The sequence below is a fragment of the Taeniopygia guttata genome, chromosome 18, assembly GCF_048771995.1.
Source record: "Taeniopygia guttata chromosome 18, bTaeGut7.mat, whole genome shotgun sequence".
Lineage (NCBI taxonomy): Eukaryota > Metazoa > Chordata > Aves > Passeriformes > Estrildidae > Taeniopygia > Taeniopygia guttata.
The window spans coordinates 3,015,171-3,038,864 of NC_133043.1; the positions used below are offsets into that span (position 1 = coordinate 3,015,171).

Genomic DNA, 23,694 nt, shown 5'->3' on the forward strand with positions numbered 1-23,694 from the left:
TTAATTTGAAAAATATAAAATTTTAATAAAGGCTACATCTCTTAATTACAATAATTATTGTACCAAGTAATTTTTTTTTTAAATGAAACTCTTTATAATGCATAATTTACAGTATAAGTAGAACAAAATGCCATGGCAAAAGTCATGAGTACAGGACTTGTAATAAAAGGCATAAAATATATTTATACATAAACCCCTTAAACAAACAAGGGAAAGCTTGAACCCTGAATATAGGGCGAAGCATGGTCTGTAACACCATGCAGGCACAGGTACTGTACTGATTAAAATTAAAAAACACTAGAGATAGTGTATTAATATTTCCACCATACATTTTCTACAATATATACAGACTTACACAAAGTAGCAATGGCAAACAGAATGCACAGATTAACTTAATCAACACAAAACCCAACTGTTGAAATGCAAGGTCCTTCTCGGCAAAGGGTTGTTCTGCCCCAAAAACCCCACCCCACAGAGCTCCAGAGCCTTCACCCACATCTCCCACGGCCCGTGGGGGCTCCGGTGAGGCGGAGAAAAACCCAGCCAAAAGAAAAACCCCAACCAAAGCCCAGCACACAAGGACTCAGACGCTCCACAGCGAGCCGAGCACGCCCCGTCGCAGTTACACGGCCTTGAAACGCAAGTAGTGCCAACATGAACAGCTAAAAACCTTCAGCTCTGCGGAATCCACGCAGGATTTAACCTCATGCTGTGCTAAATACGGACATGGGAACAGGATGGCTCCTGCAGCCCTCCCAGGCTTGGGGTTTTGCTCTACCTTGGACACCACTGAGAGCAGCAAGGCAAAAACCTCACCCCGCCAAAATCCATGGACAAAATAGCCTGTTGCTGTTGTCGTTGTTATATTGCATCTAAATAGAGTTAATGCTTAAGACCTTTATTTCAAATTAGAGCAGCATAGATTAAAATGCACCGGTCTCTAAGTGAATGGATTTTTATTTCGGCTGTTATTATTATTATTATTAATATTATTTCTTTAGAGAAATTTCATCTTCACTTGGAGAAATACTGGGCATGACCTCACTCCTTCCCTTCTCCCCCTTCAAAAAAAAAAAACCATCAAAAATGTGCTCATCGCCAAACTCCTGAATTTTAGATAGTGGGAAAACGTAAAAAAATAAAAATACTCCTTCCTCCCCTCACCCCACTTCCCAGCCCCTCTCTTCTCAATTGTTAAAGCAGCATATCCAAAAACTGGACTTAAGGGAAAACAGACTGTTCAATAAATATCAATAAGGATTACTGTTAAGGTAAGCTATACACAGTTTCTCTTAGTCCATAGATTTCAGATCCCCAGGAAATCATATATTATGTATGGAAGTCTCACAAACACGGTCTGCATCTCCAATAGCCAACAGTGGTCATGTTTCTAATAAATAGTCCAGGGTTTTTATCATCTCAGTACCCAACTCATGAATAATAAATGCCATTTTTTTCCTCTAAGGCTAATTCAGCAAAGTCTTCATAGACTTCACTTTTTTTTCTTCATTGGTTCAAAACTTTTCCTTCAGAGTGGTTGTTTTTTTTTTTTCCCTCCTCTTTCCTTGTCATCACTACTGTTGTGTGTCCAAAGATTTTCCTAGGTTAAGCTTTCTTGAGAAACGCAGATGCCATCAATCGATCCTTTCCACCTTCCCGAGGATCCTTCCTTCGTACATGGGCAGGATGGTTTCGTCTTCCCAAACCTCCTCGAACACCGCCCCGCAGTCAAACTCGTCACTGGCCTTTTTGAAGTAGTATCTGTGGCAAAGAGAATTAAAACACGGGTTAACAGCCAAATAAATCAAAAGGTAAAAAGGCAAAGGATGCTTTGCTGGTTCTTTTATAACCACAATGTTTCTAATCTCTCCCTCCTGAGGATGTTCCTCCAGGAACACCTCTGGGGTGCTCGGGTCTGGTGGTTTGAAAGCATCCCTGGGGCTGCAGGGATGGGGTGGGATGGAAGGAGCAGGGCTGTGAATGCTCCTCAGCGGTGACAACAGCTTCTCCAGTGAGCAGATTACACACACTGGCAGTGGGTATCCCCAGCCATAAAGAAAATTAGAAAGCGCAGTGATTTCTGGTCAAATATCTAATTTAAAAATAAATAAATAGGATTTCAAAGCCAAGCATTTCTTAAGGTTCCCCTCTCTCCCCACCTTCTTTCTTTCATGTGTTTTCTTGTTTCAAAGCTGAAGCCCAACATTAAAATTAGCAACTGTTATTAAAAGGATGGATGAAAAGCAAACCATCCCAGCTTCCTGCAACGCAGGAGCTGAAACTCTGCGGTGTTCCCGCTGGAACAAACATCCCGGACTTGGAACAACCCCATTGCCGGGTGCAAGCTGAGGGACACAAACTCCTGCTCTGCTTCCCGAGGCTCAGGAGCACTCAGAGAGAGCCTGGTCCAGCCCTGGGCTGTGACACGGGGAGGTCAAGTAGCAGTGTCCTGCATTCCTGCTCTTTTGCTCCGGGTCGTTAGATCATGAAGCCAACGCTGCAGAGACAAAAAGCACCCCCACCCCTCCTGTGTCAAACAGTAAGGACCCCTCTATTATCCTGAATTAGACCGTTCAGCTTCTTGATTAAAGGTTCCTTTTATCCCGTTTGGAGCTTTCTTCCTTCTAAGGCTGCTTAATTGCATATGCACAAATGAAGGGCTTCCATTCAGAGGGGTAGCATTTAGGGAGTCTGTCCGTCTGCCGCCCAACACCTCCTCGGAGATTCTGCATTCCCTTTGCCATCTGATTGCCAGGGATGGAAAGTATCCCAGCAGATGAATTACAAAGAAAAAAATATGTATCTATATTAAAAAAAAAAAAAAATAAAAAAAACTAACCCCTCCCTTGTAGCTTCCAGACAACTTGGGTTGGCAGATGTTTGTCAGGGAGAAAGGGGCTTGTAATTATGATTTTCTTTAGGATGGCAAAGGAGATCAAATTAAGCTCACTTTTACTACTAAAACTGGAAGAGCCACAGCAGGGCCTTGGAATCAGACATTTTTATTTAGTGACTTGTTTTATGATGCATTTTTAAAATATCTCTTTATTTTCAGGGACATTAAAATTACTTTGGTAGGGGGAGAAAAGATTCCTCTTTTCAGTCAATGAGATAAAACCACCTCCAATTAGTCCAGCTATGTTTAGGATGTATTTTTGTGAAGTCTTTCCAAGCAGAACTGACACATGTTGCATCTTTAATGGCTCAGCAAGGAAAAACATATTATTTGAGTCCTTCAGAGCCTGCACTCAGGGAAGTCAATGGCCCAACTCCCACCAACTTCCATGCTACAGGTCAAGGCCACAACTCCCCAGGACAGCAGCCTTGAAATAAACCCAAAAAGCTCAAGGAAAGTTTGAATGAGTTACAAAGAACTTTCCCTTCCCTCTCCCCTGTCCAGATAACAGCCTGTCTTCCCAAGAACTTCCTCCCCAAGCCCAAGCCCTGGCTGTGTTTACAAAATTTTTATTTGAGAAAACACGCTATGACCTTTTACATAATTACAACCTTATTTCACAGAGAAATAGGGAAAAATAAGACAAGGAGGAGGCAAGGCAGAAAGAAAAAAAAAAACACCCCCACAACATCTTCAAACAAGTCACTCTGCTCTTATTTGCTCAGCAATGGGCTTTCCATTGAAACATATATTATGTGGCAAGCTTTGCTTCTTTTTTTTTTTAAATTTTATTTTTTGGGACATCTGGCACCAATCGAGGCACGCGGGCCCGGCCTTGCAGCTCTGTCTTGAACCACTGCCATCCCCAGATTACCCGACACCACCCATTTTTTCTGTGCGTGTATGTTTGTTTTTTGTTAACGCCATCAGTATTAAATCACTGCTTAATTCCTTTTTTTTTTTTTAATTTTTTTTTGTTTTTTGGGCGGGGGAGATGGGGAAAGCCAAGGCAGCGCTTCCCCGGCGGGGCTCTGGCATCGCGGGAGCCCGAGGTACCCGCCTCGCAAACTGATCCAATCAATAAAGAATTTGGAGAGCGGAGCATTTCTGCATGTCTTTGTGCATTAAATGAAAGGCAAGGGCTTCAAAGACATGCTTATTAAATGTGCCTTAAAAAGAAATCAATGCCAGATGTGACCAAAGCAGCCTAGTTAGTGCCTCCCCGTAACACACACGCCACTCCGGGCACTGCGGACCTCTCCCCTGAAGGTCACCCGCAGTTTCACTCAAAGTCCAGCCAAAAGTCAAAGCTTAGATCAAAATGATTCCCTGGAGGTACACACATTTGTGTAATTAGTTTCACCTTGTGTCTGTGCAAGATAAAATACTGGGCACATACCCAAGTTCCTTTTATAAATTTCTGTATTGTCTTTACCCAGGTGTAAAGGGGTGAGATCTAAGCAAAATGTTGTTTCATCCTTGTCAGTCACTTAAAAACATTTTCTAAAGTAATTACAGTCCGACAAGGCACAAATAATTGCACCTGGAGGGGGCTTTTGGGCCACAGAGGTTTCAGGAGCCTAGTCTTGCACTTGGGCATCACGTGAAAAATGTCACAGAAAACCAACAAACAATAAAAAAGTTGGGTTTTTTGGGGAGGAATTGGGACTACCACTGGGCAGTGTCACAGCAGCGTTGAGGCCAAGGAAATTGGTCTGCAAATGATGAGGAACACAGTGGGACAGGCTTTAGGGGCTGGAAAATGGCACAAGGGTGCTGGAAGCCCAGGGATTATCCTGCAGGGTGTCCAGGTTGGATGCACTTGCTGGTTGGTGCCATCCAATGGCAGCTGGGTGGGCTGCAAAGATGGTTTGGAGAGGAATTGGAATATTTCAGCCTCACTGTGCAAGAGGCATGGACAGATCCCAGCTTGGCATCCCCAAGCATGGCAGTGCCCAGGGTCACCAACCCCTGGCCAGAACAGGTGGAATTTCCACACCTAGAGAGAGGCCAGTGACGGGGCAGCAAGCTGGGAATTCCTTGTACCAAACCAAAAAGAAAATTTGTAGGTTAAATCAGAGGCTGCCAGTTACAGAGCAGGACACACAGGTCTCTGAAGCACCACCAAATTCAGTGCAAATTTAAAAAAAAAAAAAATAGCTGGAATGTCCCTGGAGGAGTGGCCAGCAGAGCATCCCAAGGGTGCCCAGATCCACTGGGAAAGGGCAGCCAAAAAAGCCAATGTGAGGCTCCTGCCACAGCTGAGCCAAGGCAGCAAACTGAGCAGAGGAAGCAGCAAACTGGTTAAACTGGGAGATGGGAGCTAGAAACCAGAGCAGCAGGGATTGTTGGTGTTTCTGAGGAGGAATGGGGTATTGCTGGTGGAGCTTTCCCTGCAGGGCAGAGGTTTTTTCCTCTCTAATGAAGAGAAAAGGGAGTGAGCTCCATCTCCATGTCCCTCAGCAGCACCATCCCAGCCCATCACTGACCCCATTTATGGCCACACCATTGCAAAAAATAATCAAAAATGGAATAGTTAAACAGCAGGGAAAGCAGGAGGCCAGCACCCAGGTGAGCACTGACCCCAGTTTGGAATCTGAATCCCATTGATCCGTGCCTTTGCCACAAAGCCATCCCACACTTCCCTGCTATTGAATCTTTCTGGAGAAGGGCTGGAGCACAGGTCCAACTGGAAAAGGTTGGGGTGGAAAGGAGGAGGTGGCCCTACAGCCAAGGCTCCTCTCTCCATCTCCTGTTGCTCCTGCTTTGAGTGGGAAGAGACTAAGCAGATCCACAGCCTCTGAAAATCCACAGAGTCACTGCAGTGGCCATGCAAAATATCTGCTAATTCTTCTACTTGTTGTGACACACTAAAGAACAAACAAATCACACATTCTTACCTGTAATTTCCCTTTTTGCTCAGCTGTTCTTTAAAGTGCCCAAGTGTCAGGCTCTGGGCCTTTAACATCCTCCTGTAGGGAATTTCTTCTCCGCAAAAAAAATAGGTGACAACCAGCTCACCAGACTGAGAGGTGTGAACAACTGGCAGTTTCTTTGGCTCTTTGTGACTGCAAAACAGAAAACACACACAAAACTCTCTGGTTTTCCATTTGAGAACAGGCTGGTTCACCTCACTCCAACCAGCAGTGGAGCTGGGGAATGCAGTCAGAAAAACCCTGAACATCAGATATTCCTGTCCTGCCTGGGAATTGTTTGGGATGTGTTTGCACAGCTGGATTTCCACAGTGGGAATCACAGAATGGCTTGGGTTGGAACAGACCTTACACATCATCAAGTTTCAACCCTCTGCCATGGCAGGGACACCTCCCACTGTCCCAGCTGCTCCCAGCCCCAGTGCCCAGCCTGGCCTTGGGCACTGCCAGGGATCCAGGGGCAGCCACAGCTGCTCTGGGCACCTGTGCCAGGCCTGCCCACCCTCCCAGGGAACAATTCCCTCCTAATATCCAACCTAAATCCAGCCTCCTTCAGCTTGCAGCCATTCCGCCTCGGGATCGTGGCATGGCAGAGGGGGAGCTGAGGGATGGAGGTTGGGCTCACCCTCCCCAGCGAGCCCCAAGACTAAACCCCCAGGATTTTAAAAGCTCTTTTCATCTGCCCTCACATAAAACATCTCCTCCTGCCCAAACCCACCTGCAACCACCAGGCCCCAAAGCAAACCCCCTGCCAGATGCTCCACCTCAAGCACCCAGGTAATCTTGTTTTTCCCAGTGGGGATAAAATTAACTGGATTCTGCCATTTGCACCCAAGCAACGCTTCTTAAAGAATAATTAAAACAATATTACCCAGCAAAATAGCAACACTCTAGTGAATACCATGCAGCCAAATCTACAACTGCTTCTGAGGCAATGTACACTTGGCATGTCAAAAGGTCACAAAGTGTTAGTCCGCAGTAATTTAGTCTTCCTAATTTGTTCTAAGTCTTTGTAGAGTGGTTTCAGAAAAAAAGCTGCTAGCAAAGACAGCTGGTGGACTTAAGGTCAACCAATTAAAAATGAAAGGCTCTAGTCAGGTGGCTCAGTCTGGACTTCAAACATTACTCATTGCTTAAGATGAAGAGGGTAAGAAAGAAAACTTTAATTATTTAGGCCATTTTAGACCTCTCTGTAGCAGATTTCTTGTTAAAAGAACCATCCTGTAATTAGACTAATCCAATCTTTGTCCACTTTACAGGAATGCAAGTTAAAAAGAGCCGGAGACAAGATTTGAAAATGTTTTGTTCTTTCTTTAAGAAGAATGTTTGAAAAGGGAAATTTCAGATATAAGAATTTCCTCTCCTTTCAAAGCACAATCCATTTAATGAAAATATAATTATTATATATATATATACTTTTTTTTATTTCCCATTCCTTTTCTGCACGTGCAATACTCACTCTTCTGTCGTTAGACTTGCATTACAGAAAGGGGAGCTTCCCCCCTGAACGGCAGCGGAGTGGTTTCGGTCCCTCTGCTGATTTGAGGTTGAACATCTGAAGTGGGGAGGGGGAAAGCAAGTGGGGAAGAAGGAGGGGAGGAAAAAAAAAAAGAGAAAAAACAACTTTAAGAAAAAAATTGTTGAAATACAATCTTCTTAATTGAAGTCTCCTGTGGGTCGTTAAGTTCGCTCTTTGTATCAAGCCTCACATGTTGTAAACAATCAAAGGAAGAATTAAAAATGCTGTGGGCTAATTTATCCTTCCATACCCAAATGAACGATAACCAGTCCAATTCCCCACTTGGTATGTAGCTGGAGCCTGTCCCAGAGGAAAAACAGGCAAATTACAGCCATCAAAAGAGTGGAAGCAATAGCTTCGGATTCCAACTATTTGTGCCGGTGCAGGGTGGGGTTGGAACACAGAGGCTCATCCTCCAGGCTCGGCCAGGAGGCTGTCACACGTCCCCACAGCTGTCACACGTCCCTGTGGCCATCCCTCTGCCTGGACCGGCAGGACACATCCCCGTCCACCCACAGCAAAGCTCGCCCACCCCGTTGGTCCCCACGGCGCACGAGGACCGTCCTCGCCGTGGCCATTACCGTGGCTTCTGCGGCTTGGAGACCTCGGCCAGGCGGCGACACGCTTCCTCCAGCTGGGCCAGGGTGTTGGGTGGCGTCAGCGGGGGCATGGCGGGGTCCTGCACGAAGGGGTGGGCGGGCTGTGCCCCGCGGGGGTGGCCGCCCGTCCCCCACGGGTGGTGGCGGCCGGGGGCCCCCTTGGCGCAGTCGGAGCTGTAGGCCTTCTTTGTGCTTTGTGTGCTTGGGGAAGGGAAGAAGTCGGGTTAGAAAAGCTGGAAAATATGACTTTAATAGCAGCTCCTATTCTGCTCGCTCCCTCTCAAAAGTCTGTCATAACATGAAAGGAGGTTTATTGCCAAAAACATGACATTTTTGTGGTTTTTCTGGTTCTGCGGAACAGCTTTTATATTAAACCGGAGGAGCAAAGAGTCTCATTTGTTTTTAGCGATTGTAAAAATAGACAGCCCATGTAATATATAAATATTTACCGGGAGCGATATTGCTGTAGACAGCTGCGTATTTACCTATGGGCCTTGTGCTTATTTTGTCTCTCGCTCTCCAGCATCCACTGCCAGACGTTCTGTGCCCGATCCGCTTCGCCCCCCGGGAGCTGCACCCCAGCGGGGCCAGGCAGCCCCCCGTCCCCAGCCGCCGGGGCCACGCTGTCCACTCCTCGGCCCGGCCTCTTCAGCAGCGTCCCCGTCCTGCTGGTGGCAGAAAGGGACACGAGCCATGGTCAGCCCCCGTCCCCACCAGCCCCAGCACAGCGGGGCGGTGGGTGATGTTTGGGGTGGGTGCCTGGAGGTGCTGGTGACTTACCCGAAGGGCTCCAGCGGGGAGAGAGGGGGGTCAGTGTTTTTGGGGTGGCCCTTGCACTTGGGGTAGCAGTAGTAGTCGCCGCCCGCCGGGCAGCAGCACTGCACCCGCTGCGCCGCCTCGGCCTCGATCTGCTCCTTCGTCTTGGGCACGGTGTGGTGGTGGATGTAGTGGTGGTGGACGTGCTTGGTGGTCTGCTTGGTGATGAAGCCCTTGCCCAGCAGGGCGCAGGCGGCCAGCGAGGCCGTGCCGGGCGGCAGCTTGCCCGTGGGCAGGCGGTCGGGCGAGCGGGCGCGGGGGCTGTGCCGGCCCACGCCGGGCGATTGGCAGCCGGGGGTCTTCAGCACGCGGGAGAGGTGCTCGTCCAGGATGGCCTGGGGATCCTCCTCGTAGCTGCCCGAGGGCAGGAGCGACAGCGGGTGCTGGGGGTTGGCCACGTCCCGACCGCTCTGCAGGCTGGCAGGGAGCTCGGCGCCCTCCTTCTCCTCGTCCTGCCAGACAAGGGATGGCAGGCAATGAATGGAAGGGGCTGGGAGCAGCGAGGCACGCGCCGCCGGGATGTCCCCTCCACTGGGACGTCCCCACCACCGGGATGTCCCCTCCACCGAGATGTCCCCTCCGCCGCCCCGCAGGCAGGGAACAGCCCCCTCCCGCCGGCCGGATGGCACGCGGAGCTCTGGGAACACTAATCCTACCTCCTTGATCTGCTGCAGCCTCTCCTCCAGACAGTCCATGGTTTCCTGCTCCTGCTTCAGCTTCTCCAGCCGGGAAATGAGCTCGGCGGCGAAGGCAGCTGGCTCCACCGGGGTCATCTCCTTGGGAAGCCGGTGGGTCCTCTACAAGGAGCAGGGACAGAAGGCACAAGGCAATGTTTAGCGGGCGGCGCGGGGCGCGGGCGCTTCGCCGCTGCGGCATCGCCGGCCCCGCTACGCTTGTTGTGTCTCCATGTTTGGATGAAAAGACGACCGCAACTAGGCATGGTCTGCTCTGGATTTTTATGAGCTAGTGCTGTGGCCTCATGGAGTGACATCCTCCCCACCAGCGTTTGCCTTCGGCAGGAGCAGTTGGTCGCACTCTGAGGAACCCCGCTTGTTCTCTCTGTAGTACAACCAGCCCATCAGTAGCTACTCTGAAGTAGAAAATCTTCAAAGACTGTTGTCAAACATCAAAAAAAAAAAAAAAAAAAAAAAAAAAACCTCTGAGGTGGGAGGGAGAGAGACTTTAACTAAAGGAATAAAGTGAGTATAAACAGAAAGGAGTTGGAAATTAAAAAAAATAAGATGGGGGAGAAAAAGGGAAAGGAGGGAAGAAAAAAAAAAAAAAAAAAAAAAAGAAGTCAAACGGTTGCAGATCAGAGAAGTGCTGGTAATTTATTTCCTGGCTACACACTGGGCACCTTTGAGGTAGTGTTGTCTCAACAGTGTCCTAGATCTCTTCCCCCCCCCTCCCCAATCTCTTTGTACAGAAAATGAAGAAAGCTGCTGCAGGCTAGCGGTGCTACACTGCTGAGCTTGGCTGCCTCAAGCAGATCTATCAAGGGAAAAAGGGAACATCTCCAAATCAAGTGCAGAATATAAAAAGGCAAAACGCGAATTTCTGCCAAAAGAAGCAAACATGGCAGGAAAAGGGGAGGAAAGGAGAAAAAAAAAGGAGGAAAAAGAAACCACCCACTTGACTCTGCCCTCCCTCCTGCCATCCCCACACACCCCACTCCTCGCCCCCACTCTCTCTCTTTCTCCCCCCCCCGAAAGCAGAAAGCTGAACTGCCAACTCTTTCACATACTACCCACCAGATGAGGTGGGGCCTCTCTCCGGCAACCACTTAGCTCCAGAAATGATGTGAGGGTAGAAAAAGGCCACTCTGCTGGAAATTGTCACTCTTACACAAGCTGGCTCTATTCAGTCCCTGATCAAAGCACTGCCTTACAGAGAAAGTCGATTTGCACGCCCTGGGACAAAATAATCTAATTTACAAGCTCAGGCTATAGAACTTTCTTTAGGAAGGAAGGGAAAAAAAAATACCAAAAAGAAAAACCACATAAACCACCCCCTGACCTTCCACCAGAAATATCATCTATGACTTCTTGCTGCTTAAGACAGCAGAAAAAGGAATTTTAGCATATTAATCTCAAGACAAGATAAGTTTACACTTGTCTGTGTAAACAGTTTATTCACTGCAGGAATCGAGAGGCTGCAAGTCAAGTGAATTAGCAAGTCAGCGAGTTAATTTTGAAGAGCAGGGCAGCACTGTGCATCAGAACCCCACAAAGCCAGACAGGGATCTGCTGCCAGCTCTCTCTTCTGGGAGCTCCTGCTGGCCCCCAGCTCGCACACCCAGCTCTCGCAGCGATGCGCACAAGGCCCAGCACCACAGGAGTGTCAGGGTGGCAGCCAGAGCCACATCTCCACTTGGGATTTAACCAACAGGACAAATTCAGTGCCCCTGAAAACTCCTAATGAGCAGGTGGTTTCAGGAAGGCCCAAGATGTGCCCATGCACAAGCAGGGTTTTGGAACGATGCTGAGAGCACATGGCACAACATCCAGCAGCACCTCTCCTCTGGCACCACCTGGGATGGGAATGCTCTCCTCCCCTGCCTGTCCCAGCCCCAGCACTTCCCACAGCCCACACAGACCCTGCAGTTCCCTCCTGGACTCACCGGAAAATGAGGTAGAGAAACTTGACCGTTGGCCTTGACACTCCGGTGCATTTCCCGCTGGAGCTGCTTCTTGCTCCCAATTCTGTACGGGGGGATCCCATCTCTGCACATGGAAGAGAGGCCACCGTCAGCTGGGGCTGTCCCCATGCCCTGGGACACTTCTCCATCCCCTCTGGAACCACCCAGGCAGCCGCAGGCCCTCGTTCCCAGAGGTGCTGAGCCCTCTGGATGTCACCCGAAGCCTCAAATATCCGGCGGTGTGGGAAGTGCCAAAGGATGCACATGGATGTGCAGTAATTAAGCAAAAGCTGAAAAGCTGAAGGCAACTCCACATGGCAGACATCCAAAGATCCCATCAGCTTCACTTCCAAGGCCCTTCCAACACCATGTTTCTGCTTCTGACCTTCAATTTCACATTTTTCCCCATCCAATTACGCTCTCTAGGACCACAGTGTTCCTCAAGCTTGGAACACCCCGTGAACTGCTGGCACAGTGGAAGGACGAGGCTGAGGATGGATGGCCAACCAGAGGCTGCTCCCCACCTCTAGTCCCATTTGAGACCCAGGATGTTTCCCCTGCCCTGAGGCTGGCCAGTGCAGGACACCTCGGGGTGTGAGCACGGCCATGGCCTGTGCTCTGGACAGGACACTGCTGCCCACAGCCACCCCAGCTCCTGCCAGGAAGCCACGAGGAGAGACCAGGCCAGGAGCTCAAGGCACCCAGTGGGAACAGCCCCCTGCACGTCCCACTCCAGGCATCTTTACCCGGCCACACAAAAAATTACCCCAGTGAGGATGAAAGGGCCTTCCACAGACAGCGGGGCCAGCCGGAAGGGCAGGCCTGGAGATCCTGAATGTCTAATTCCACCGCTTCCCTCAGACTGCCTGAAGAACCTTGATCTGGGAGCCATCCCTTTCATCCACCTGCCCCCACACCTGACTCATCTCCTGAGAGGAGAAAATAACTCCAGCCCAAGGAGGAGCAGACAACGCTGGCCCCACGCTGCTGCCACAGGAGCCAGCGTGGCAGTGTCCCTGCCTGTCCCCTCCTGTGGGCAGACACCAGAACACCTTCCCAGAGGCACCATGGCCCTCCCCTGGAGAAGGATGATCAGATGGCACCACTCAAAGCTCGAAGCAGGGGATGGCAGAGCTTTGTGAAGATCTTGGCCAAAGCCTTCAGCTGCCATTAATGAGCAAGACTAAGCTGCAAAACTTGGAATGAAGGATCAGAACAATCCCATCTTAATAAACTTGGAAAAATCTTTATAATAAAAATGAGCATGCTGGGAGGCCCTTGAGGCCCCAAGGTGAGCACCTCTTCTAATCAAGGTTTTTGAGCACACGTGACAAGGAAAATGAAAGCAGCTGATTGTCCCATGTCCCCACTGCACAACATGGGGCTCCAGGAGCTTTCTGGAGGAGCAGCCCAGCACAGAACAGCCAACACAGCCACTGGTGGCCACCAAGCACCTCCCTGTGAAGCATTTCTGCTCCATAAACCCATGGGGCAAAGGGGCTTGGGGCACATGACATGTCTTAGTTTTGGGGGAGGATGGGGGAAAAGAAATCTAAGGTGAAGACAAAACCACCTGTACCTTCAGAGGTGTGTTTGTTAACTGGGGCTTCCCGAGACAAGGGTCCCATAGGGAAGACCTTCAGCACAGAGAATGCCCAGTAAAACGGGCATTTCAAAGGGAAGTAAAAATGCCAGCAGAGTATATGAACCCAGGGGATGAATCCCATGAACACACCCAGTGGAAAAGGAGATGTCCTCTGTCCATGAAGGCCAGATGGGGAGGAGCAGGGAAGCAGCTGAAGGAATGTGTGTCCACCACAGGGATACAACCAGGCAGTCCTGCAGCCCTCCTGCACTCCCCACCTCCCTCCACCTCTGCCAGCACTAGGTGCTGTCCCCAGCCCCTCTGCTGTGGCACACATCTCCTTGTGGGGTACCCCCGAGTTCCCAGCTCCACAAGGATCATCTCTGCCCAAAGGGACAGTCCTGGGGCAGGCTATGCAGCAGGAGTTTGGGCTTCACTTGTAAAGAAGAGGAGGAAAAGCAATGCTGACCCAACAGCGTGGGTTCCTCACTTTACTATTTGTTCTGATTCAGGTTGATACAAGAACTGCTCCTTCCCCCTAAAATTCCTCTGGTTACAGCAGAGAGCCCCACATCAAACCTTCAGCTCCCTGCTTCCACAGCCCTGCCCTGGCAGAAGAGCTCTGCAACTTGTAACAACGTGCAAAATTTAAAAAAAAAAGGAATGAAAAAAACCTAGAGGTATTTCTCCAGGATGGGAAGGCTGTGCAGCAGCCTGGGAAAGTCAGTCTGGGAATGCGAAGGGACTGCAGCAGCCACTTTGCTGAGAGCTGTCTAAACCCTTTCCTGGAAAACAGGGGGAAAATGGACAAGGCCAGGGTTGAAGGGGTGACCAAGTGACCCCTGACTGCAGAAAGTACAGATGGATGGAGCTGGAGCCACCAGCAAGAGATATGGGGGGCAGGGGGAGCCCTAATGCTGAGCAGGGGAAAGTTCCTTGGAAATGAAAGGGCTGAACTTGACCTGAGGTTTCGGGGCAGGCCAAGGGTTAACCCCAGCTCTCCAGGTGCCACCTCTCCCCTGCTCCAGCAGCCAACACTTGCACTCACTTTCTTGGCTACCAAAAGCTGCGGGCTGAAGAGCTACAGAGTTGAGGCACTAAATAGTAGAGTTTAATTATAAACATTTCAGCTAACCAGGCTGGGGCTAAGCCAATCTGTTTCTGGGGGAAACACTAGTTTGAAGTCTTCTACCCAGTCAGCTGCCATTTAAGCTGAGCCAATTATCTTAGCCTTTTGACTCAGATGTGCCTGACCTAACCTGAATGTAGTTTTACTGCTGCTTTGAAATATCAGACTCATGCGCATATGCATTCACTCCCATCTTCATTTGGCAACGGCTCTGAAACAAGCCTCTGATCTTGCCAACATCAAAAGCCTGGTTTGTAAGATAAGGTAATATTTGAAGTTTGCTCAGCAGCATTCCCCTGTGTCCAAAGTAAATCCATAAATAAGATATAAGCAAATAAAAAAAAAAGATCCCTTTTCCTCCCTGCCCCCCCCCCAATCAAGAAATGGAAATAGAAATTTGCATGATGCTTTGTGGCTATTACAAAATATATAGGGACAGACCGCGATCCCTGGCTTCTGGAATAAAATAAAAAAGGCAGATTACGCATTATTTGGAGATTTCTCCTAATCCCAGTGCAGTTCAGACTTAATATTTGAAAAAAAAAAAAAAGCTCCAAACTCACTTTACTGCTGTGTCTGACAGACTTTTCCAGAACAAGTTTTTCCTCTTCAGTTGATACCAATATGAGCCAAAAGAACTGATTTGCATTCACACTGCTGGAACAGAACAAGGCCCCCCGTTCCAGGGGGATAAAACCTGACAGGCTGAGCACCTGGGCTCAGCCAGGGAGGGTCTGTGCCCCCACCACCTCCAGCTTCCAGCAGAGCCCCTGCCAGGAGCGCCCAAAAATCCCAACTGCTCTAGAGATGCTGCCAGCTGCCCTCCTCCTCTGCACAGGAAGTTTTACAGCAGCCTCACCTTTAAGCCCAGCCTCCAGAAGTGCCAGTTTAGCTCTCCCAGCTGCAGAAAGCCGCAGGGTGCTGCCAGCCCCAGGGCTGGAGCATGGCACAGGAAATCTGCCCCTGTGCCAGCCCCGGCTCCCCCAGCCCCGAGCAGCTCCATCAGCCAAGCTTCCCCAAAGTCTCACAGCCTGCGCGGGCCATTGTTACAGCAGGAAAAAACAGGCAGCTCCTTTCAGGCGCTGCTTTATGGGGAGCTCCTATTCACTTGTTCAAGCAAATTTCAAAGCGGGCTGCTGCCCTCTCATCCCCGCTAAGCTCCCCTGGACTAACAATGGGCTGAAAGCGATTCAGTTAAGCCTTTCATCCACCATGCACTTTATTTCTCACTCAGTGCTCTCATCTGTATAAGGCCTACAATTGGCATTGCTGTGAAGAGAGGGTATAATCCTAGCCCTGTGAATCCCAAGTGACCCTACACTGGTCCAGAAATGACTAACCCAATGAATGCTCTGTTGACACATGATCACATACAACCAGAGCCAGCAAGAAGAAATAAAGAAGTCACCCTATGATTCAGCTCTTTTATTTAATGCCAATATTGTTCAATAAGGGAATCTGCTGGGACAACAAACTATTTTTTTTTCCATAATATCAGTTCAAAACACACATGTGCATTAAAAAAAAAATAAAAAGGGGCTTTTTGTTTATGCGTCGAGGATTTTTGGTAAATCCTGTTTTCCGTTGTGCATCTTCACGCATGTTGACTTCAAAAACCCAGCATGAAAATCTCTCTGAGGAGCACACAGGGACCACTGGACATGTCTGACAGAGACACTGAAGAAGTTTCAAGATGAAAGACCAGCAATGCAGCACCCTGCTTACAGGTGGGCTCTTCTAGAGCACTTAAGTGAAGACCATGAAACACAAACAGCTACATCTGCCTTCTGCTCAGCTGAAGAAAATGGTCCTTAGGAGCACTAAGTGAGCCTCCCTGTCCCCTCTACAGAAACAAAAGCACCATTTCTGTCCTGCTGGGGAAGCAAACTGACAGTCAAACCTTGCTCCCAGCTGCACACTCCTCAGCAGCCAGGAGAAGACAGATCCTGCAATTCCTGGGCTCAGCCACAGCATCATCTCTCATGCCTGTATGCTCCTGAAACACCCACACCTGATCCATGCAGCTCCATCCAAATGGCTCTTTGAAGACTGCCCCAGCCACACTAGATGAGCAGCTATTTGCCCCTTCGGGTCACTGGCCCTATTAATGTACATTCTGACACTAATGACAAACGTTAATTACAGAAAGTACTTCCTACAGGAAGTAATCTCCTCTTTGATGACTGATAAGTAGTTAAAGGAGCCTGGCCTTAAGACAAAGGCTCAGGGAGATTCATTCACTCCTTGGGTTAGTCAGGCAGCACCATGAGGCAGGGCAGAACATGTTTGCTCAGCTGCAGTTGCAAAATGGCAAGAGAGGGATTCATTACTTCCCTGCATCCAATACCTGCGGCGACGGCGCGAGAGAGAGAGGCTGCCATGCCCTGGCTGGGGCACACACCTCCTTTGGGTCAAGCAGGGTGATGCCCATCACTCCCCTAAGCCCCACACAGCTGATTTGCAGGTGTCCCATCCCAAAACGTGGCCAGCACCAGGTACTCACACGCTGCTGTCCGTCATCGACATGGAGTCGTCCGTCAGGGCATCGCTGGAGATTTCGCTGTCATTGGCGCTGGTGGCCGGCGCGAAGACATAGCCCGAGTTCACGTGGTAGGGGTTAACAGGGTCGTTCCTCTTGAAGGACCTGGCACAGGCAGAACAGGAACCCAGTTACCACCAGTCCTGGGCTTGATGGCAGCACCATCCTTATGGGAACCACGCTCAACCTCTTCAGAGCCAACCAACCATCTGCTGCTCAGACCTCAGCCAGCACACCACCTAAACCAGGACACTCCGTCTAAACACACCCAGAGCACAACCTTAAAGACTTTTAGTGTCTTCTAAAGTGCTCTAGAAAATCCCAGGGAGCGCCTCTGCATCCTTTGATACCCAGAAAAACTCAGGCCTTAAGGCTTGATACTGCGCTGCTGAGGTCAGCAGGAGTTTTGCTGTTGGCACCAGCAGGGAAAGTCCAAGGAGTTCACAGCTCAAGTCCCACTGGAAGTCACAAGCAACCAGCCAACAGTGCCTAGTTCTGCTCTGAAGAGAAGGGTTAGGATCCCTTTGCAAACACAAGCTATTGGTATCTCTGTTGCCCGAACCAGGAGAACTGCCTGGACCTACAGGGGCAGGACCCCCACGTGTCAGAGGCACAGGGCAGGGCTGAGATCTGCTGACCCAGGCCTGGCCTCCCAAGGATGGACGCACTGTAAAAACACTGCCACTGTCAAACACACACCAAAAAGCCCAGCTTTTAGGAAAACCTCCTACTCGTGTTTTTTGGCATAGAGTTGGGTGGGGAAGAGGAGGATGGATGGAGATGTGAGGAGAGGCCAGCACATCTGTATTAACTGGCACGTGGGTTACTGACCCGAACACCTCCCCACCTAGGAAAGCAAACCCTAAGGCCAGCCTGGATGTTTGAGCTGAGCAGCCAGGAGCAGCTCTGTGACACAGGCTGTGATGGAGCAGGGCCAGGTCACCATGGCAGGGTCACTGCATGGGGGGCCCCCTGGGCATCCCCCTGCCCCACTCCAACTTCCCAGCCAGGACCAATATACACATCCTGGCAGGTGATAAGGGGATTATGCAGGGAGGTTTGGAAGCTGCATGTTAAGGTGCACATTTTGTTCCTCTTCCAGGGCAAGATGGGGTTGTTAAGCTTCTGCCTTTGTATATCAAAGCAAAAGGCCTTGTCATCTGATAAGGACTGCTGATTTTAATAATTAGGGCCACTTACCCAGGACTTGGGGGCCTAAGGAATGTGCCAGCAGGCTCGGCAGGTTTTTTCTAATGGGCTTTCCATCTCCCTCCCCCCTGGGGCTGGAGGGTCCAGCTGGGTTGAAGTGACAGCAACATCCTCCCACTGCCCCCTCTCAATCTCCATCCTCATCCCTGTGCCCCCATCACCCCATCCCACCTCCCCCAGCAACAAATCAGGAGCCTCAGCGAGGCTTAAGTTTTTAAAAAATAAGGGGAAGGGGAAAAAAACTTGAAAAAAGGAGGGGGAAGGCTGGTGGGGAAGATGGGCCTCTCTGGTATGAGCAGTGTGGGGCTGGCTGCAGGCAGGTATTCAGCCCAGCCGGGGCTGCATTCCTTTCCAAGGAGGCCAAGGTATTTCTGATGGGGAGATCAAGATGTTAAAAAATATATAACTGGGAAGAAGAAGGGAAAAAAATGAGATAGTAAGGAATGCCACAGGAAAGAAGTTAAATCTTCAAAGACAAATGAATTCCACATGTGGGTGAAAGCAAAGTTATCCTGCTGCTACTACAAGAAAGTCCCTCTAAAAACCACGGAGTCTTCTGCTCTGGATCAGGGGGATGTGCAGTCCCAGAGACCCTTCCTAGGCCCCTGCTGGGCTTTTGGGTCAACATGTAAGGGATGCAGCTCTTCCCACTCTTTGATTTGAAACCATCTCAGCACCTGAGAGTGCCTCTGAGGACCACAAGGCTCAGGATGCTCACGAGGCTCAGGGGTGCAGGTGCTCCCCAGCACAGGACCAGCACCTTGCTGGGAGGTGTCTGTCACCCCTGTCACAGCCAGGGGGTGGATCTGCCATGCGGTTCTCACAGCAGGATCCCTGCAGAGCCTGAGCTGGGGGCGGGCCGTGTGGGTATGGCACAGGAGAGGGAGGTGTGTCCAAACATATAATTAGAGAAAGTGGCCGGAACTAACTCATCTTCCCAGCAGCACTGCAGCATCACTCACCTACCAACACCTCGTGGACAAGGGAAAAAATAATAACCCCTAAAGCTGACATATTTTTAAAGTCCTCATCCCTCACCACTCCACAGAAATCTCCCTGTCCTTTCAGAAAACCAGTGGGGGCTGTTTTGCTACATTTAATGCTTTTGGATTCCTCCCCCCCTTTTTAATTTGACCACCTTACTCCAGTAATTGCACCCAGATGCATCAAGTTGCCTGCAAGGGTTTTAAATTCCAGGGAAAGCGGTGGTCTCCTGCCACAGATGCTGCACACACAAACACAGCCCAGCTCCAAACTCAATATGCAAAGTGTTTTCAGCTGTCAGGTAGCAGTTGCTCTGGAGCTTCAAGGAGAATGTCTGATGTTTCTCAGCCTATTCTTATCTTGATGTGATGACACACAGCATGTAACTCTCTCTCTCTCTCTGCTATGTTGGGCAATGGCCATATCAGAGGTATTATAATGCCATGAAAATTTCAGAGGGGCTCCTAGTTATATCCCCTGTTATGAGGGTGCAGTTTCTGAGTGTAGGGGGTGGTTTTTTTTATTGTCAGATTGCTTTTAGAAATAAAAGCAATTGAACAGGTCAAACCACAGACTTTTACACAGAGAGAAAAACTGTACAAGGAGCAGTTGGAGGCAGCACCAAATCTCATTAAGTATTTTCTTGGGACAAACATCACTGGGCAACCATGGGTTTAAAAACATTTTTTAAAAAGGGCAAAAAACCACACATGCACAAACCTGAAAAAAAAAAAAAAAAGTGTATTTTAACACAACTATGTTAATCACAGCTTCCACGCTCTAATTGTAGAACACTGCTTGGAGCATAGCTTTACAATGGCATCATTTACTTTGATAATTGAAGCCAAACTTGGTTCCAATAACTTCACACACAAGGAGCTGCACCAGCGGGTCCTTTCAAAGGCCAGGAAGCACTGGGAGCCGGCAGAAGGCCATCTGCAAGCCCCAGCCTTCCCCCAGCAAGGCCAGTCCCACTGATGTTGGAGCCTAATGGGAGGCAGATGAGTCCACCTTGGGCTGAGCAAAGCCACGTTACCCCGGCGGCACAGCAAAGGAAGAGGCGCTCTCTGTGTACACAAAGTCGTGCCTGATAAATTTAGAAGCGCGTATAAATAATAGCTGGAATTCCTGGAGCATGGGGCCAGGTCCAGCACAGCAGCGTGGGGAGGCCAGTTTTAACCACACCACAGCCCAGAGGGGAGGGGAGTCGCCTGGGAGGAATATTTTAAAATATTCCCTGTATCAGGGCTCCAGATACACAGCCAGCAGTTTGCAAGCGCCTGCTCCCCAGCCAGGTGCAAACTCTGTGTTTTCACTTGACTTCTCCTGTTCCTGTCCATCACGGGCACTGGGGCCAAACAAAGTCTCGCAGCCTGTCCGGTTCCTGCTGTCTCCCGTTTGCCGAGGGTTTGGCCGTGATTCCATGCCCTGGGATTCCCAGGTGCTCTCCCCTGCGAGCACCAGGCTGGCCTGGCACCCCTGTGCCCCCAGCGCCAGGTGGGCTCAGGGCTTTGGCTGGGATAATCACATTGAAACCCACCAGAGCGAACGGCCAGAGCCTGCACAGCCCTTCAAAACCAGAGCACACTGAGCAGAAATTCCTTAATTCCAACACACACATGAGGGAGGTGTGGTTTGGCCACTCACCAGGAAAGACTTTGTGCAAGCTTCAGCTCCAATCCTAGCCGCGATCCTAAATGCTGAGTGATGAGAGATAACCCATCCATATGCTCATCAGCTTCCAGCACATGCACGCACAAGTGGCTGCACAAATGGGGGAACTGAGCAGCATCTCAGCTTGACCTCCCCTCTCTTTGCATTGGGATCTCTTGGCCCCGTGGAGAGAAAAAGCTCCTGGAAATTCAACAGAAGGTGATCAAAGCAAAACGTACTACCTAATGTCCTAGGAGGGCAGATCTGACATGTGAGGAGCAAGCTGCATTAATCCCTGGACAAAAAAGAAAAGAGTGGGGAAAAAAAAAAGGGAAAAAAAGCCCAGCACTAATCAGGCAAGCAGCCACAGCACTGCAAGAGCTCTCCTGGACAAGGCACATGTGGGTTTAGCAGGGCCTGCAGCTCTGGTAGAACATACAGCCAAGCCCTTCCAGCTCTGAATCCCAACAAAGGCTCAGAGATAAAAGCATCAAACATCCCCCTCCTGGAAAGTCAGCGAAGGGCAGCAGTTCAAACCAAGTTCTGGAGAACAGCAGATGCTCAGGCAGAAAGGCTCAGGCACGAGATGAGGATCCCAAAGCCCAAGTCCTCCACAGAGCAGCTGCCAGTGCTGCCCCCCGCAGCCCCCGGCAGGAGGGTCCGGAGCCACGCCGGGATGCAGAGCATCCCCCTGTCCCCACGCCGGGATGCAGAGCATCCCCCTGTCCCCACGCCGGGATGCAGAGCATCCCCCTGTCCCCACGCCGGGATGCAGAGCATCCCTCTGACCCCACACCGGGATGCAGAGCATCCCCCTGTCCCCACGCCGGGACGCAGAGCATCCCCCTGTCCCCACGCCGGGACGCAGAGCACCCCCCTGACCCCACGCCGGGATGCAGAGCATCCCCCTGTCCCCACGCCGGGATGCAGAGTATCCCCCTGACCCCACGCCGGGATGCAGAGCACCCCCCTGTCCCCACGCCGGGACGCAGAGCATCCCCCTGTCCCCACGCCGGGATGCAGAGCATCCCCCTGTCCCCATCCCGGGATGCAGAGCATCCCCCTGACCCCACACCCAGCACCTCCATCCCGCCCGCTGGCAGGACAGCCCCCGGCACGGCAGAGCACCCAGGAGGCTCCGGAGCACCCCCGGGGCACGGGGGACCCTGCCAGCACCCCACGGCACAGCTGGAAGCTCTCCGGGGGCAGGAGGGGAGCGCTCCAGCGAAGCCTCCCCGGGAGAAGCCCGATGCCCTTTGATGTCCATGAATCACAGGCACACTCTCAAAATTCCTGTAAACGAGATGTCAAACACTCACCATACCAACCCCCAGGCTGCCGGGCCGGCGGAGGAGAGCGCACATCTGCAGCAGAGCCCTCTCCTCTCAGCCCTGATTCAACAATCCACATTTATGGCAAGGGTGGGGAGAGGAAAGAATACATTTTCAGAGGATTATACAACTCATCATTTGCTCATCAGAGTCTCTCTTTCCCATCCCCCCCTGCACTTCGAGATGGCTCTTGCTGTCCTCACCCTCACACCGCTGTGCCATCAACATTTCCAACAAAAGAGAAGCTCTGGCAATGCAGATGCACCCCAGGACCAGGGCACCAGGACAGACTGTCACCGCACAGCGTCCCCACATCCCCGTGGGGACAACCACCTCTCAACGAGCCTAACCCTGAGCACCAAAGATTTATCACTCCACACCTGGAATGCCTCTACCACCTTAAACACTCAAATTTGAGGTATCCTCCTGTATGCACTGGCTCCAAGCCGCCCTAGGTGGCTCTGACATGACACCGACACCCCACGCCATGGAGAAGCTGCACATCACACACACACACAGAGTCAAAATAAAAGCAGATTCTGCCCAAGTTGCAGAGTTTGATGCAGTCAGTGCACACATTTCCTCTTCCACGACCGCACAATTGCTTCCCACGTAACCAACATCGTTAAACACCGGTTGATGGTGGAGTTGGGGAACTGGTAGGTTACATTATTCATGTGTCTCTGTGATCCACTCCACTACTGCTCTTAATAGGTTTGAAAGTTGAACCAATAATTAACGTATGTCCGGAGGACATAGTTGCTATGAAGTTTTTGATCTATAAAAGAACTGAAAGAGCCAATAGGGCTTCAGAGCACAGGATCCTGTTTTGCTCTGTGCAGGGGGAAAAACCCCACACTCAGACAACACCCCACAAATTCCAGTGTTCGGAGGTGTGGGGAAGCAGCTGCGCTCCCAGCCCTTCAGCAAGCCCTGCCTCCCCTCGACTCCCACCCCAACAGCCTTGTCAAAAACACTCTCAAAGTCCTTAAAGTCAAAACAAAGCACAATTTCCAGGGGTTCCCTTACCTGTAGCCGTTCTCGATCGTTTCTGTGGCTCTGACATTCGCTGTAACCCTCAACGTCTTGCTGGATAGTCCAACTACCGAAGGCAAGATTTTGTTTTTGAAGTCTGCACAGCTCCATTCCTCTTCTTCATTCAAGGTCGGGAGATAGCCACAGACAACTTTTAAGCTCCCCAGTCCATTGCTGTTCATGTAAGCGGGATTCTCTCCTCCACTCCGTACATATTCGAGGTATATATCAGAAGTTAAAAACATCTGGTAAGCATTTTCCTCCATCACAGTCTGAATCTCAGTCTGTGCCTGATCAAACATGATGGAATCTATCTGCTGCTTCTTGATGCTGTCCCTTATGTAGGTCTTGGTAGCAGGTTTGAGCTGCTTGGAGACAATGCTGTTGTTCTCGATGTACCTTTTGTAAATAGCTTTGGCTACTCGTAAAGTTTTGGTATCCTTAAGGTCCATCTGCCTGAAGCCATTGCAGGCAAACCAGAAGTCTAAGGTATCCACACATTTTTCCCTTTCCAGAAAGGTCCGAAAAAGATAGGCACCATCTTGATCTCCCAAGAGGGAATGCAAGGATTTGGTCCATCTGGCCAGAGGGGAGTCTGGGGACGCGCTGCCCTCGGGCTCCCCGAGTCCGTTCTCATTCCTCCGCGGGGCAGGAGGCACCGGCATGGCCTTGAAGCTTTGGCTTTTGGGGAGAAACGAGCTGGGGAGTTGCGGGCATGGTGCTTCTCCTTCCTCCCCCGGGACAGGGGGTCGGGGGGCGTCTTCCCTGAAGCTGCTGCTGGGGTCTGGGAGGTGGGCGAGGACCACGGCGCTGCTCATGGCTCCGGAG

General features: G+C 50.5%; 1 protein-coding gene across 2 annotated transcripts; it reads right to left on the minus strand.

Moving 5' to 3' along the window:
- AXIN2 (axin 2) lies at positions 1 to 23,694 on the minus strand. Of its 2 annotated transcripts, none has more exons than XM_030287667.4 (10): positions 22,861 to 23,694; positions 16,619 to 16,759; positions 11,384 to 11,486; positions 9,420 to 9,560; positions 8,728 to 9,215; positions 8,433 to 8,612; positions 7,930 to 8,148; positions 7,289 to 7,384; positions 5,797 to 5,964; positions 1 to 1,761 (listed from the first exon to the last, which is right to left on the minus strand). In XM_030287667.4, the coding sequence occupies exons 1-10, from the start codon at positions 23,682 to 23,684 to the stop codon at positions 1,635 to 1,637; spliced, it is 2,487 nt and encodes an 828-aa protein (XP_030143527.4). In that variant the 5' UTR covers positions 23,685 to 23,694; the 3' UTR covers positions 1 to 1,634. The 2 variants fall into 2 exon arrangements, with proteins under 2 accessions (XP_030143527.4, XP_041575781.2); XM_041719847.2 differs by having other exon boundaries at positions 8,433 to 8,615.

Excerpts from the sequence above, each read along its gene's own strand:
- AXIN2 (XM_041719847.2), bottom strand. The coding sequence starts at position 23,684 with ATGAGCAGCGCCGTGGTCCTCGCCCACCTCCCAGACCCCAGCAGCAGC. Across the intron at positions 11,487-16,618 it reads TCGATGACGGACAGCAGCGT|AGATGGGATCCCCCCGTACA; the intron begins GTGAGTACCTGG and ends TTCCATGTGCAG. Across the intron at positions 7,385-7,929 it reads TCCAAGCCGCAGAAGCCACG|ATGTTCAACCTCAAATCAGC; the intron begins GTAATGGCCACG and ends TCCCCACTTCAG.